The following is a 17,104-nucleotide window of genomic DNA, read 5'->3' as shown; positions in this document are numbered from 1 at the left end:
GATGAAACAACTAGCCCCGTGGGACTGAGAAACTACTAGATTCTTGGACTTCCCATTCACAGCTGACTGTTATTGGGGTAGTTGGACTACAGACGGTAAATCATCAGAATAAATTCCCTCAATATAGAGAGAAATTCCATAAGTTCTGTGACTTGAGAGAACCCTAATACACTGAGCAAACCATGGAAAGCAAGCCAGTAAGCATTTCCTCAATGGTGTCTTCTTCAGTATGGTCTCTGAGTTCTCCAGCTCCAGATGATGTTCTGTAACCTCTAAGTCAAACAAATCCTTTTCTTTCTTCCCTTTCTTTCTTTTTTCTTTCTCTCTCTCTCTTTTTGTTGTTGTTTGTTTGAGACAAGATTTCTCTGTGTAGCCCTGGCTGTCCTGGAACTCACTCTGTAGACCAGGTTGGCCTCCATCTCAGAAATCTGCCTACCTCTGCCTCCCAAGTGTAAAGGTGTGTGCCACCAGTGCCTAGCTCTCCCCCCCCTTTTTTAAGATTTATTTATTTATTATATGTAAGTACACTGTAGCTATCCTCAGATACTTCAGAAGAGGGCATCTGATTTCCTTACGGATGGTTGTGAGCCACCATGTGGTTGCTGGGATTTGAACTCAGGACCTTCAGAAGAGCAGTTGGCACTCTTAACTGAGCCATCTTGCCAGCCCACTCTCCCCTTTCTTTGGGTCAGTGTTTTATCAAAGCAACAGAGAGACAAACTAATACAGAAATTAAGAGCAGAGAATGAAATATTACTGTAATGGACCTAAACATTTTTTTGGGGGGGAAGGTTTATGGAAGAAGTTTGGAACTTTGGGCTATAAAAGTGTCTTAGGGCCTGGCGTGGTGGCACACACCTTTAATCCCAGCACTCGGGAGGCAGAGGCAGGCTGATTTCTGAGTTCGAGGCCAGCCTGGTCTACAAAGTGAGTTCCAGGACAGCCAGGGCTATACAGAGAAACCCTGTCTCGAAAAACCAAAAACCAAACAAACAAACAAAAAAACCCAAAAAAGAAAAGTGTCTTAGGGTTTTACTGCTGTGAAAGACACCATGACCAAGTGGAGTCTTACAAAGGACAACCTTTAATTGGGTCTGGATCAGGTTCAGAGATTCAGTCCAGTATCATCAAAGTAATAAGGATCATGGCAGCATCCAGGCAGGCACGGTGCAGGAGGAACTGAGAGTTCTACATCTTTATCTGAAGGCTGCTAGTGGAAGACTGACTTCCAGGCAGCTAGGATGAAGGTCTTCAAGCCCATGCCCACAGTGACACACCTACAATAAGCCTACATCTCCAAATAGTGCCAAGCATATTCAAACCAGGGCATTCCACTCCCTGGCTCCCAGAGGCTTGTTCAAACACATGAGTCTATGGGGAGGGGTGACATATCTAGCCATAGCATAATAAAATGTACATTTAGTCCAACTTCCAAAGTCCCCATAGTCTAGAGTAGTATCAACAATGTTAAAAGTTCAAAGTTCAAAATTTCTTCTGAGATCCATCCAATAACTGTAATCCCCAACCAAGACAGGAAGCCAGCTGGGCAAACTCTAGACTCTGCATCTCCATGGCTGATATCAAAGCAGTTTTCAGATTTTCAACTCCCTTTTCATCTTTGTTGACTGTAACAAACTTCTTTTCCTGGGCTGGTACCACTGCCTGTTAGTAGCTTTCCTCAGCAGATAGCCCACGATTCTGGCATCTAAAATTTCTGGGATCCACACATGATCTGTGCTCCTTCAGCTCTGCCCTCTGTAGCACTCTAAGCTCAGGTTGATCTACTCCATTGCCACTGCTGTTTTTGGTGATCATCCCATGGTACTGGCATCTCCAATACACTAGGGTCTTCTGCTGCAACTAGGCTTCACCAATAGCTTCTCATAGGCTCTCTTCAGGGTGCCAAGCCTCAGCTCCTTTGCATGACCTCTTCAGTCCTGGGCCACCAAATACAACTAAGGCTACACCTTCACCAACGGCCAAAGCTCAGCTCAGCTGTCCTTCATGTCACCTTTACCAACGGCCAAAGCTCAGCTGTCCTTCATGTCACCTTCACCAACGGCCAAAGCTCAGCTGTCCTTCATGTCACCTTCACCAACGGCCAAAGCTCAGCTGTCCTTCATGTCACCTTCACCAACGGCCAAAGCTCAGCTGTCCTTCATGTCACCTTCACCAACGGCCAAAGCTCAGCTGTCCTTCATGTCACCTTCACCAACGGCCAAAGCTCAGCTGTCCTTCATGTCACCTTCACCAACGGCCAAAGCTCAGCTGTCCTTCATGTCACCTTCACCAACGGCCAAACCTCAGCTGTCCTTCATGTCACCTTCACCAACGGCCAAACCTCAGCTGTCCTTCATGTCACCTTCACCAATGGCCAAAGCTCAGCTGTCCTTCATGTCACCTTCACCAACGGCCAAAGCTCAGCTGCTCTTCATGTCACCTTCACCAACGGCCAAAGCTCAGCTGTCCTTCATGTCACCTTCACCAAATGCCAAAGCTCAGCTGTCCTTCATGTCACCTTCACCAACGGCCAAACCTCAGCTGTCCTTCATGTCACCTTCACCAACGGCCAAAGCTCAGCTGTCCTTCATGTCACCTTCACCAACGGCCAAAGCTCAGCTGTCCTTCATGTCACCTTCACCAACGGCCAAAGCTCAGCTGTCCTTCATGTCACCTTCACCAACGGCCAAAGGTCAGCTCAGCTGTCCTTCATGACACCTTCACCAACGGCCAAAGCTCAGCTGTCCTTCATGACAGCTTCACGCCTTCAGATCAGCTCCACCTGTGACTCTTACACATTGTGAGGTACAGCTGCTGTACAAGGCACAACCTTGGCTGTCTCTGGGACACAGCTTTTTTGTGCTCTCAGAAAACAGAACACTGGGCGTGGTGGTACACACCTTTAATCCCAGCACTCGGGAGGCAGAGGCAGAGGCAGGCTGATTTCTGAGTCCGAGGCCAGCCTGGTCTACAGAGTGAGTTCCAGGACAGCCAGGGCTACACAGAGAAACCCTGTCTCAAAAAACCAAAAAAAAAAAAAAAAAGGAAAAAGAAAAAAGAAAACACTTCCCAGAAGATTTCACCTCAGTGATGCTGGTCTCTTCTTAATCACCACTAATTTCTTATCTCCAGCTAACCAACATCAATTGTCCCACAATTGTCCCAGTACTCCCTTCTATTCTGGACTCTAAAGTCAGAGCTACATTGCCAAAGCTGCCAAGTTTTGCTGCTTGCTAGGGCTAGAACATGGCTCCCTTGTTCTATTACATTATCACCAGCTTTCGGTTTTTCAACTACTTCACTGCTTAATCTTGGCTGTCCCCGAACTGACTTTGAGCTCAAGAGATCTCCTTGCCTTGGTCTCCTGGGATTAAAGGCGTGTACTACCTTGCCTGGGCCTAAGCTTTTCATGGCCACTATGCCTCAAGATCTCCATGCCAAGATCCAGGTGAGAAACTTGTCTTCTAGCCACAAGACTTCGATCACAGGTGAGCCTTCCAATTCTGGATTGTAGTTCATTCCAGATATAATCAAGTTGACAACCAGAAATAGCCATTACCATGTGCATGTCATCAGGTCAGAAGAGAGTGCTGGCTCTTCTAAACTGGAGTTACAGTTGTGAGCTGCCAGGTGGGTTCTGAGAACTGAACCTCAGTGCTCTGCAAGGGCACCAACTGCTCTAACTACTGAGCCACCTTTGCAAACCCTCAAGGCTGTTCTAATTGGCATTTCCCGGGATTGTTAGTCATGTTTGTATTTTTTGAGCACTGTCTGTCACTTTGTGCTTAGCAGTAGTCCCTACGCTAACCAGGAAGTTTTTAGCAGAGAGACTTGCAGAAGTACCCTGGTGGAGAGAGACATGGGTTCTCCAGGTGTGGTCCAGAGCCTGGGCTTTGGATCATTGGCTTTGATTGACAACCCATCATCCCAGTCTAACTGCTTGGCTCCATTCCTGGGCCTTCACCCTCACCTGACACAAACTGGATGTGCCCAGGGGCTCCTCAATGAAGGCCACTTGTGCAACAGAGCAATGTCTGGCTCCTCAGAACTGCAACCACTTCATTGCCACAATCTTCTCTCCTCTCAGACTTTATTGGAACTTTAACACTATCAGAAAATGTATCCCCGGGCTGGAGAGATGGCTCAGTGGGTAAGAGAACTGACTGCTCTTCCGAAGGTCCTGAGTTCAAATCCCACATGGTGGCTCACAGCCATCCGTGATGAGATCTGATGCCCTCTTCTGGTGTGTCTGAAGACAGCTACAGTGTACTTACATATAATAATTTATTCCAGCCATGCTAAGAAAGCTACTGTTGATGCAGATGATGTACGACTGGTCAGTGCCGTGCTGACCAGTCTTTCACTTCTCCGCCCCCGAGAGATTTCTTGTTAGATATTGCACGACAAAGAAATCAAATCCCTTTGCCACTGATCAAGCCATATTCAGGTCCTAGATTGCCACCTGATAGGTATTGCTTAACTGCCCCAAACTATAGGCTTAAGTCTTTACAGAAAAAGGCACCTGCTCCTGCAGGAAGAATAACAGTTCCAAGGTTAAGTGTTGGTTCAGTTTCTAGTAGACCAAGTACTCCCACCCTAGGTACACCGACTCCACAAACCATGTCTGTTTCAACTAAAGTAGGCACCCCAATGTCCCTCACAGGACAGAGGTTTACAGTACAGATGGCTGCGTCTCAGTCCCCTGCTGTAAAAGCTTCTATACCTGCAACATCAACAGTTCAGAATGTTCTTATTAATCCATCGTTAATTGGGTCCAAAAACATTCTTATTACTACTAATATGGTATCACAAAATACAGCCGAGTCAGCAAATGCACTGAAATGAAAACGTGAAGACGATGATGATGACGATGATGACGACGATGATGATGACTATGATAATATGTAGTCTAGCCTCGATGCATGTAACCTGTGTTCTTGGACTTGGATCCATTGTACTACAAGTTAAAAAGCATGTTAGATGTTTTAAAGCTGTACTTTAGAAAGTGGTGTTTCATACGTATGCTTTGCTTTTTGATTAAAATGTTCAGTTTTACTAGAACTAGTGATGGTTTTTCATCAACCTTTATGCACAAAAAATAAAATTGTCATTTATCAGTTTGAAAAAAAAAAAAAAAGAAAGTGTATCCCCACCCTCCAAAGCTCCTGACCTGCCCTTTGCCTGTCTTTACCAGTTGCTTGTTCAGAGAGATCTTGGTGGCCTGAGTGCTTCTAGGCCAGGTGCCTATTTTTGCAAGTGGCCCACTCAGCTCCTGACCTTCATCTTCTCTTTCTTATCCTTCTTTTTTTTTTCTTCGAGACAGGGTTTCTCTGTATAGCCCTGGCTGTCCTGGAACTCACTCTGTAGACCAGGCTGGCCTCGAACTCTGAAATCCACCTGCCTCTGCCTCCCGAGTGCGGGGATTAAAGGCGTGCGCCACCACACCCGGCTTCTTATCATTCTTGCATTCTATGTTCAACAACTCTGTCTATCATTCTGCCTCTGTGACGCAAGGCAGGACAGGATGTAGTCTATCTAGTTGGCCTAGAACTCCTGATCCTTCTGCCGCCACCTCCCAAGTACTGGGATTATAGGTGTGTGTCTGCCTTGCCGTTGGGACTGCGAGTGCCATCAGCATGCCACTCAGGCAAGGCAGAACAAAGTTCAAGGTAGGGGTCCCAGGCTATGTTTTCCCAGGGTAGAAACAGTGAGATCTGGGACAGATGTTATGGCTCTCAATCTCCTGTTACCCAGACACTGTTGGGAACCTTGAGGAGTTGAGAACAGTGATCCGAGGACTAAGCCATGGATGGGGTGGGAATTCAGTTTGGTGCCAAGTACTGAGGGGCTGAAAGAGAGAAGGCCTTCTCTGGGAAATTTAGGCAAATGCCTCCAGTGGCTGCAATCCTTGATGAAGAAAACGGTCCTTGCTTGTCCAAAATGCTTTATTTCTATGGTGGATGTGAGTGTGTCCGTCTTACTAAGGTTGAATCAGGGATTAAATACTTGTTGCAGGAAGGGCTGGATGCCCAGGAAGGGACGCTCATTGGCCAGACACTCGAGGCCTATCTAGATAACTTGTTAGTATGGAAAACTCTAGGTTTTTATGCTACATGACTGGTTATCATGGTTCTCTCGGGATGTCATGGTTATGTGTCCCAGGACAGAGAAAGACTGGCTGGCAGCTGGTTCTAACACCTGCCATTTTCAATTGTGAGATTTCCTGGGGTTTTGAACCTGCTTCGAACTTACCAGTTCTTCTGTTTGGTAGCATGGTCCACTTGCCCCCACAGATGTGGACTTTTATGCCTGGCTCAACTTTTTTGACACCCTAAACTTCTGACCCCACTCTCTCCTGAGGCTCCTGCTGGTCTTAGATTCACTGATCAGTGCTGTTATCAGTTGGAATTCCACGGATGGCTGGATGCTGACTGTACAAGGTTATGGGTAAATGTTTAACCAATTATACTGGGAATCTATAGCTAGCTTACATTCCTATTGTCCATTTCACATCTCCCCAAACCTCAGACCCCACTTTGCCCTCAGATGACCTTGCCTACTGCTTATAGGCAGGGCAGAGCTCTGAGGTGGCCTGTCTCTCCTCCTTACCCTTTTTCCTCTTGGTAGTCTCATGGGAGGCCTGTGCTACCCTGGAAAGGTGTGGACCTCCTACTTGCACCTGCTTCATTTACATATTTATTTTTGAGACAGGGTCTCAATGTATACCTGGCTAGCCCAGATTTCCCTACATAGACCAGGTTGGAATTCAACTCAGATCTGTGCCCCACTTCTACTCCCAAGTGCTGGGATTAAAGGAATATGCCATCATACCTACTCTTTTTTTATACAAAGATGTATGTTGATGTTTCCTTACATGTATGTATGTATGATGTATGTGCACCACATGTATGCCTGGTGCCCATGGAGGCCAAAGAGGGCATTGGGTCCTCTGGAGATAGAGTTACTGAAGGTTGTGAATCACAATGTGGGTGCTGGAAATCAACCTGGGTCCTCTGTTAAGGACAAGTGCTCTTTTTTTGTTTTGTTTTTGGAGGCAGGGTTTCTCTGTATAGCCCTGGCTGTCCTGGAACTCACTTTGTAGACCAGGCTGGCCTCGAACTCAGAAATTTGCCTGCCTCTGCCTCCCTAGTGCTGGGATTAAAGGTGTGCGGACAAGTGCTCTTAACAACTGAGCAGCTATCTTTCCAGTCCCGTGGACTCCTCTTGAAGCTGCAAGCCAGGAAGACAGTTCCTAATTCCTCCATTATTCTTAGCTCTGAATAACTCCCCTTCTTTCATAGCTCCGTGGAAACTTCCAGTGTCCTTGGTTAAGCTTGCTGTCTAATAAAAGTAGTAACTTCCCAAGCTAGCTTTCTCCACTCCCCCAACCCCCCAAGCCTGATCCTCCTAAAGTGACTCCCTTCTGTTATCTAAAGTCACAGAGGACAAATGGCTTTGAGTTCAGCACTCCCTGTGTGGGAGGCCTAGACTGTCTGTCCTAAGCAACTCTCATCTTTAACTCAGATACTACCTAACTTCAGATACCTCAAAGGTGCTCAACACATTTGAAAAAAAAAATGCCATCACTTGTGCTAAAAAGGGTATGCCTGTTCATGTCTCAGATTGAACCTATGTGGCCCAGCAAAGCAGGACTTTCTTTCAGTAGAGCAGACTATGGTGGGCCACCCCAAATCTACCATGGCTAAGCCTGGGCAGGAAACTCTGATGAAGACCCACACAGAGAATTAGAGGGTCTGATGAAGACCCTCATAGAGTATTAAAACCCATCTCCTAATCTGTCCTCAACTGGCAGTTTGGGTGACAGTTTGGCAGCTTAGTGATCTGGGAGAGAGTGTGGCACAGGTGGGGGGGGGGCAGTCATTCACCTACCTGGTCCTCTGCTGCTCTACTTTTTGGGATCTATTGCTGTCCAATACCCACAGGATCTGGGATACTGGGGAAGGAGGCTGGAGCCTTTTCATGCATGCCAAGAGCTCATTTGCCCTCTATTAGGGGATACAAAAGTACTGGGCCCACCTGAATCTAACTGGCAACTTATACAGCAGGATGTATACTGGATACACATAGCTGGTATTTGAGGAGGGAGTCTCAAGGTTTCCAGGCAACTTGTTGGAACATGGTGAACTGTGGAAGGTCAGTCACACCGAGAAGAAAGCCCTCATGTGTCTGGGATGCTGAAAGCAACCTTTCTGGGGTGAAAGACAGGGTCTCCCACTCTGAGGGAGTGAGTCAAGCTACTCTCACTCACGGCCGCCAGGTACAATGGCTCACTCCAACTCACAAGCTGCTTCCTGTAAGCATCTGCTGGAAGACTTCTCAAGATACAGTGAACACTGACCAGATCATTTTAATTTCCGAATTTATTAAAATGATTAACCTCAATACTGCAAGTGCATGTACAAAATATTTGTAAAAAATGTTTTTTAATGAAACGTTAAAGAACTTACCTCAAATGCTGAAAAAGTCCTTTTCATTCTTTCAGTACAAGGAATACATTGTATCTCAAAAGTATTACAACTCAGCAAAACAATTTAAAACAGTAATTTGAAAAATGATTGAAAATTGAATACTTTACATATATTTCTAGGATCATTTCCTAATTCTTACAATTTCCAAAAACTTTACCAATCATTGCATAAGCTCAAGCTGAGAGTTTTATTGAGTGTATCCTCTTCCAGACTGGTCAAGAGTGTGGGGTTCTGGCACCCCCACAGTGAAGTTCTACAGCAGATCGAGAACAGTCCGAGGCCCCTGCCTTGAGAAACGGAAATAAGGTTCCCTAGAAGGCATCAGCAGCACTGCTGAATGCTTGTGCATACAACTCCTGAGAGGCAGCAACTCCTCACAATGTCACTGCTCTTAGACCCATGGGAAGGTCGGCCTCCAAAGATGAGGCCACAACAAAACTAAAATAAACATCATAAATAAGTTACTAAAATTAAGCTTAAAATGGAGAAAATGGGAAATTGTTATTTTGTTACTTTTTCCTTAAGATTGAAATTCCTGAAATGGCTATTGTTGGTATTCAAAGAAATTCGAGGATTTAAGTCTCAACAGCCCAAGAGAACATGAGAATGAAGGTGACCAGTTACCCTGTGCAGGCTCCTGAGCTCACCGTCAGCTTCCTGGAGGTGGCACATGGCTCACACTTACACTTGGGAACCCATGAAGACTGGGAACATCATGGAGGTGCTCTGGGTGCTTTGAGACAGGAAGTCTTGAGACACAGGGCTACCTTTCTTCACGGCTATAGCAAATGGTTTGTGTGTGTGTGTGTGTGTGTGTGTGTAGGCACACTGCAGTCTCTCCTTCTGCTTCCAAATGACATAGATACCCAACAGGGTGAGACTGCATGGCAAAGACAAGACTGTATAGGACCACAGCAGGGAATCCTACCATGCACAGGAGCAAAGACATCATGGCCTAGAAACATTCATAAATCTTGCTAACTTGCACTGGGACCTACAAGCAACAGCTTTGAGAACCAAAGCATCCCCAAGCTGAATACTGGTAGGTGTCATCAGCAAAAGGAAAGCATGGAGATGCTCTCTGGTGGACCTTTCACTCCCTGCAGGTCCCTTCTGACACACTGGAACACTGAGTCCATTAGCTTGTGTCATTTAGTAACACTATCTATCTGAATGGGCAGCTATACATTTCCCAGTAAATAAACAGACCCACTGGTGTCATACACCTGCTATAGACTGATATTCTCAAATTCTTTGATTTGTAAAATAATCCAGAGAAACAAACAAGCCTGGTATTGAACATAAAGCAGTAATCAAAAATTGCTCATTAAGTTACTTAAAATTAATTTCTCTTCTCAAAGTGCTTCAAAAACAAATTAAATCTGACTCCTCTTTTTGTTTGACTGATAATATAATCAAAACAATCTGATATCTTCATAATAAACTAACATAAGCCAAGACGTCCACTGATGCAGTGCTTACACTATTATTTATAATCTCCTATTTTATTGGCATGAATATTTCTAAACTTAAAAACCTTCCTGGTAAGTTCTTTTAATTTCTTATGACAAAAATTTCTCACAACACACAAATATTTACAACATATACATCGTTTTCAGCTCTTTACATTGAATCCCAAAGACAAATGTTTGTATAGGTTACCACAGAACAAAAGCTGTGACTCATGTTCTTATTTCATAAACTATTATAAGTTAAAGTGAATAGATTTCTTTTAATATTCCTTGTAGCATTTTACAAGTGCAACAGAAACTTGAAGACCCAAATTAAGATAGCTGGAGTTCATTGGACAAACGCTGCTCGCTGTCGCCACGCTGTTCACAGCAAAGGTTTGAAAAAATAAGCACCAATCATTCTTGCAAAGAACAATTTTATCTAAAAGGATTGGAAAGTGTTAAATACACGGTCTTTAATTTACACAAAAAGCAATAAATAAGCCGCTCTGAAAACCCACCCTGCACACCGCCAGCCTCGATAGAGAATGTACTGAGAACGAGCTGTCACGCACAAGATTCAAGTTCACTTTTTTTTCTTCAAAGAAATCAATCTGACTTCCAGCCAATGGTCTGCTATGGTAACGAAGGCCACGGACAGGACACCTGGGCCAGTAAACAGTGTGAAACCGACACAACTCCAAGGGGGAAACATCTAGCAAATAAACCAAAAGCCAGAGGTCAATGCTGGTGATAGGCGCAGATGCTGGAAACCCTTCCCACAAGGCTGCTCTGCTCTGCTCCGCCCTAACTACGGTTTAGTCATCTATGGAGGAGAGGAGGGCTGGCGTTTGCTCTTATAGGTGACAACATGGTCTAACCACATGAGTGTCTGAAGGCCCTATGTGGAGAGCTGCTGTCACTGGATATTTTACAACAGGGCTTTCCCTCGGAATTGCACATAAGAAGGCTATTTAAAAAGTACAATAAAAATTTGCACAAATCAGACTTAAGAGTCAGGATGCTGTACACTTTCTACAGTATTATGCCTACAGGTGAAGAGACCACAGAAGTGCTGTGCCAAGAAGCTGTGGCGGGATTTTTACTTTTTAGTTCTCCAGAACAATGAGTGAGCGCTCATGCGTTCAGTCTTAGAGACTGATCTTCTCTTCTCCTTGAAGAAATGTCAATATCTATGGAGTCTTTACCAACAATTAGCCTCAGCCGCTTTGCCGGAGGAAGAGGAATGAAGTCATCATCGAAGTCATCCTCGCAGTCCTCCTCCTCCTCCTCCCCCTCAGAAGATGAGGATTCATCTGTGCTGTCCTCCTCATATTGACTGTAGTCGTCCACCTCCATCTGGGACTCGAGCAGGGAGAGGGGGTCGCTGCAGCACACCCCGTTCTCGTGCAGGCCCTCTGCACATGGCCCCCTGCTCTCCTCATCCCGCTTGAGCTGGATCTTGAGCTTGGTGGAGCTGCTGCCCGGCCCTGCGCTGACCCCGTTACTGAGCTTGGCAACATAGAGGTTGCTGTCACTGTCGTGGTCCTTGCTGAGTTTGATGCTGATCTTGGAGGAGTTCACGCCGTCACTCTCATGGTCGTTTGTCTTGCTGCTGCTGTCGTGCCGCCTGCGAAGCGTCAGCTTGGGGATTCCAGAGCTGTTCTCCAGGATCAGCTGTGCATCGTACCTGGTGACCCGCCGCTTCTTTTTACTTTGTGCAGTTCTGAAGCTGTCTTTTGTGAAGCTGTCGGGTGCGACAACAGAGCAGCCAACCGGTGAGGGAGCAGAGTCCGTGTGGCTCACGGGCACCCTGACTGTGCCACTGGGCTCACCTTGATCAGGATGAGACCCTGGCAAATCTGGCAGCCCGTCTTTCCCAGGGAAGCTGTGCTCTGGACTGCAGTCCTCGGTCTTTGCTAAGTGTTTCACAGGTTTCACTTGTCGAAATTTCTTTCGTGACAGGCAGGAGTCGTTCTTGGGACACTCCTGGGATGCTTCCTCCCTGTGTGCAGTCTCAGGAGCCAGTTCTTCCAGCACCTCTGGGGTTGGCTGCTGGCCACTGTCTGGGCAAGGTTCCAGTATACCATTTTTATAGCCATCCAAGGGACTTGGTTCAAGCTTGATGTCAGTGGTCTCCTTCAGACCTGTCCTTGTCCTCAAAGAGCGCCGGGTTGTGTAGGTGCAGGGCAAACTGTCGCCCTGCGAATGAGCACCTCTCCCATGATTCTGCCTGTGTTCTCTCGCAGCATGTCTAGTCAAGCACCCACTCCCCACTGCAGCATGGGCTGGTCCCTCTGGCTCCCTTTCTTTCTTAATTGGCAAATTTTTATATAGCACGACTTTGGGCTCCTTAAGCACTAAGCTCCCCATCTCGAGCTTGCGGGATGCGCTCTTCTGGTCCAGCCGCTTGCAGTGATTCCGCAGTCTGATCTTGGAGAGTAAAGGCTTTGCCGGCTTTCTCAGTTTCTTTGGTACCCGGGGATTGTTGGTGTGCACTAGCTTGGGTGAGGTAGAGTTGGAAGCAGCCGGGACTCTCGGCATGGACGGCCTTGTCAGAGCTCGACTCTTGCTGCTCTTTTTCACACCAACTGAAGATTTTCGATTAGAAGCTGTGAAGTTCACAAGGAAAAAACAAAGATGAAACCAGCTGGGTATTGCAACACGACATGATTAATCAATCCCCAAAGTAGACCACCAGCCACAAACTGCTGATACACGCATGTGCAAGGAAGGCAGCCCTCCAGGAACAGTCTCACCAGAACAGCTCCCCTATATTGCCCCCACTACTAAGTATTTTCTTACATTAAAAAAATGTAAAGGGAAAGTAAATGAGTTAGTTTCTACCTTCATGTCTTCTCCCTCTCCTGCCTCCTCCCCCACCGTGTGCGTGTGCATGTCTTATGTACATATATCCTGGCTGGCCTGGAACTTGGTAAGACCAGGGTGGTCATGAACCCTTGGCAACCCTCCTGACTGTCTCTCAAATGCTGGGATCATTGGTGTGCACTGTAATGCCCAGCTTTTCTCCTGAACCCTTAGTCACTGTTTTACATTTTCCCAAAGTGTATTATTACTTAGCCAGTATAGCAACAGAGAGCTAAGATGCACTGACTACTGGACTCTGGGAGACACATTATCTCCAATGGTTTTAAGCAGAGGAGACTCTAAAGAACTATATGCTGTGCTCTCCAACACTCATGCATCAGTAACATATGTTGTTTGCTTCACAGGATGGGAGGCGTCACTGGGACTGTAGGTAGCTATTAGCTCAAGAGCTACAGAGTCCCACGGTGTACTCTTGATGTAATCAGGACAACAGATCTAAGCACACAGAAAGGCTGCAGGACTCAGGTGACAGCTAAGTACCTGTCAGGAGACTGAGACTCAAAGACATGTTGCCCTTGCCCTACTGTCTTAACTTTTCTCTTTACATTTACATGATCACAAAATCTTACATTAGTCAAAGTTTTTGTTGTCTTTGAGACAGGGTTTCTTTGTATAGTCTTGGCTGTCCTAGAACTAGCTCTATAGACCAGGCTAGCCTTGAACTCAGAAATCTGCTTGCCTCTACCTCCTGAGTGCTGGAATTAAAGGCATGCACTGCCACCCCCTTCCCCAATTCATTAGTCAATTTTTAACTACTTAATTCTCTGAATTCTGCAGTTAAAAATAACAAAAACAAAACAAAACCACAAACCAGCAAAAAGCTCCTTTATTAAAACTAGTCAGCAGAAAAGCTGTGGTGACTAGTACCCTCACAAAAGACCAGGTACAGCTCAACACAGGGCCTACACAACAGTTGGTTGGGCAGCCCCGTTCCTTCTTTCCACATAGCAAAGCAAGGATCTAGCAATACTTTTTTTTTTTTTTTTTTTTTTTTTTTTTTTTTTTGGTTTTTCGAGACAGGGTTTCTCTGTATAGTCGTGGCTGTCCTGGAACTCACTTTGTAGACCAGGCTGGCCTCGAACTCAGAAATCCGCCTGTTTCTGCCTCCCAAGTGCTGTGATTAAGAACGTTTAACAAACATTCTAAAATAAACCACCAAGAGTAGAAGGTTTTCTACTTCAGAGACGGGCTTGCCAGTAGCCAAACCATCAGAGCCCAGTGATGAGAGCCGAGTGTCCCAAGAATCCACGTATTTGTGTGGGTTGCTGCCTAGGATAGGACTTATTTCTAGAGCAGTGCAGTAGTCTTGAGGCTGAGTGACTTACAGATTGACATGGCCTACAACTGTGCACACTTGCACTCCTGCTTGTGCACGCTCTCTCTCATGTTAAAAGGTAGGATGTTTAGGGAATACTTTAGCAAACAGATGGCTCTAACAAATTATACACACACACATTAATGTTCTATGTTTTGGCTGCTTCCAGGCGCAACCCAAGGGATTACGTTTCTCATTTGTCATGCTTCCTCAGACATGGCTTCTTCCAGAACTATCTATAACCAGGCTTTGCAGTCTCTAGCCTTTCACTTTTCCATTTCCATCCCACTCTTGCTTTGAGCCCATCCACACAATGACTGGATCTACAGCATGCTCAGCATCCCTCTGCAGCCTGAGCCCTGCCCCTCTAGTGGGGTAGCCTTTGCTAGGAGGACCACCATGTAAGACAGTGTATATATTCTCCAGCCCCTTTCTGTTTTCATTTCTATCAACTACAGTCTGGTAACTATTTTCATCTCCTCCTGGTTAAGTCTATGATCTTCTCTTCCTTCGGCCCTGGCAAGCCATTAGGCATCTGCCGGCCCAAGCCCTTTGAATATAATTTTCCAGGTGACAAGTACCTACCTGGCCACTTGCCATCAGATGCTAGCAGTTCCTATGCCTCTAGCCCTCCTGAACACTGATTGAAGCTGCTCCAGGGCTGATAGGCCTGCACTGTCGCCCAGAGCTCTGGCAGCTTCTCCCTCAGTTCTCTACCCTGTCAGTAGTATATTCCATCTATCCACTGCCCAAGCTGATCATCCCTGATTCTTCCTTCCCTAACTGCCTGCAGTTAAGTCACCGTCCCACATGGCACTACCTCCTGCCTGGCCCACGCAGGGCACTGGCCCACTCTTATCTCCCCAGAGGCAGAATGACTTGTCTCATTGTCTCATGTCCCCCTGGAAGGCAACCCTTGCAACACCCTGATGTCCTGAGAATAAAGGCTGAAACCTTCAACTAAGTCACATTCTTTCTTTTCTCCATCCGTGAAGCAGCAGCTTTCCAGATTAGGCCTTCCGACTTGTGAGCTTGGGCTCGTGAGTCCCTCTGCTATGGACACGCTTCACCTGGCTAGTTTCCTCCTTTAGAGAGCCTCTTCTAATTGGACTCTTGGCGTCAAAGGCTCTCTTTACTTAGTTCTTAATTTAGTCCGTTAGCTGAATTCCATTTTAAGTTGACTCTAAGTCCAATTTCTCCCAGACCCTCCCTTTCTTAGACTCCCTGTAGGTAGCAGTGCCAAGCACTGACCAAACTTATGTTTGTGATCTGAGCAAACTTATGTTTGTGATCTGAGCACAGACTACACTTGGCACACTGTTTCAGAAAAGATTGCCCTTGTATTTCTGTCAAAGTATTCAGAGTTTATTTGAAAAGTATCATCTCACTAAAAGTCCAGCGAAAAGGTGAGCTCACTGAAAGCAGGAAGCAGGAAAATGTGATTAAGACTCTCCAAGAGTGCCAGGGGTGAGTCACTATGCAGACACTTAAGAATACTTGTGAGAGATGGGGCTTCCATGATGCTAAGTCTAGAGGAGGAAAGCTGGTGGACACGACGAACTGTGAGTCAACCATTTCAAAGTGTATTGAGATTCAGTCAGGGCCCTGATGTCCACGGAGGCAGGAGTGCCCTAGCTGCCCTTGCTGAGGGCACTTTCTCTCTTTTGTAACGGTCAATAAATCCCAAATGCATAAGCTGGATGGTAACTTTGGGGGAGGCGGGGCATACAATTCTCCTGACAGCTACCTGCTGGATACTGCACACAAGTCACATGATGACCTAGAGTGACTCTTAACATACCTATGAAGGAACCAAGCTTCCTTAGGCAGGTGATCTATCTCCACATGCCAGCTGCTGAGAGCTGGTACTTGAGCTTGGCTGTGGCTCCAGACACTGAGTTCCTGACCACTGTTATGCTACCTACATTACAGCTTCAGTTCCAACTCACAAAGGGCACACCGTACGTATGGCCACCGACTGCGGCTGCTCCGGGATGTCACTTAACACAGTAGCATGCCGCTCTGTGTGCACCATAAAGAAGCACAACAAAAGAACACTAGTGTTGCCTTGAGCTCTTAGACTATGCTGGCAAAGCATGTGAATCAAGTCTGTACAAGGGCCATTTGTAGTTTAGAATCCAGAAAACCCTAAGCAGCACGTGAAAGTCTCCCATTTATCAGGCACAAGGATTTTTGCCTGACCGACTGGCAAAGGCCACCTGAAAAGAGTGATGGCATAGAAAGGCAGGCCGCCTGAGCAGGAGAACGAGCCAGTGAGACCTCCATGCCCAGGCAGGAGCTCCTTTAGACCGCATAAACTCTCTCTACTGGCATGTCTGTTGGGCACTGTATTGGCTTGTGTTGAGGGCAGTGCCTGTCCAGTTTTGGGTGCTACTTGAGTTTTCACATTTCAGACACCTTATCACTAACTATAGGAGACAGACAAGCCAGTAAGGTACCAAGGCCTAGAAAACCATGACCCTCCAAAGGGCACTGGAACTTAGACTGGAGGACTCATTTTGGACATGGGATGTCTTGTTGTCTTCACTCCTGGGTGCTAAAGCAGAAAGTCACCGTGGCCCTCCTGAGACCCCATCTCTCAGGCCTTGCTTAGAGAAAGAATGTCTTCCTTGGGCCTAGGTAGCAATGTTGCCGTGTACACCTGTCAAAGCAGGACTTCTACCAGCTGCCAAACTGCAAGAAAAGGCAGGGGAAAGAGAAGCGAGCAGGCCAACAGCAGGCCCTGTCCATACACGAGGCATGCCTGAAGCCCTGGGAGAAAGTTCCGATGCTTGTTGAATTATGGTCAGGATATTCTGGTAAAACCTTAACTTCTAAACACAACACTGACTAGGTAACCACACTGGCAGGCGCCTGAGTTTAGCACAATGGAAGGACAGCACTGACTTGTCGTCTAACTTCCACACATGTGCCATGGACACACTCTCCAGGGTCAAAAA

At 46.4% G+C, this 17,104-nt stretch overlaps 1 protein-coding gene and 1 pseudogene across 14 annotated transcripts in view; one reads left to right on the top strand and one right to left on the bottom strand.

Moving 5' to 3' along the window:
• On the top strand, positions 4,282 to 5,105 carry Gm19209 (predicted gene, 19209; annotated as a pseudogene).
• Positions 5,106 to 8,363: 3,258 nt separating this feature from the next.
• The window catches only part of Kmt5b (lysine methyltransferase 5B), a 50,942-nt gene continuing 42,201 nt past the window's right edge, over positions 8,364 to 17,104 (bottom strand). For 12 of the 14 annotated variants that reach the window (XM_006531727.4, XM_017318144.2, NM_001167885.1 and 9 more), the window contains one exon: positions 8,364 to 12,552. In XM_006531727.4, coding sequence (XP_006531790.1) covers positions 11,078 to 12,552 — 1,475 coding nt within the window. In that variant the 3' untranslated portion in view covers positions 8,364 to 11,077. The remainder of the gene's footprint in view (positions 12,553 to 17,104) is intronic. The other 2 variants (NM_001379678.1, NM_001379679.1) reach the window with 1 other exon arrangement.

The sequence above is a fragment of the Mus musculus genome, chromosome 19 (genome assembly GCF_000001635.26).
Source record: "Mus musculus strain C57BL/6J chromosome 19, GRCm38.p6 C57BL/6J".
Lineage (NCBI taxonomy): Eukaryota > Metazoa > Chordata > Mammalia > Rodentia > Muridae > Mus > Mus musculus.
Note: the sequence above shows the minus strand (reverse complement) of the source record. Positions and strands in the feature narration are given on the sequence as shown.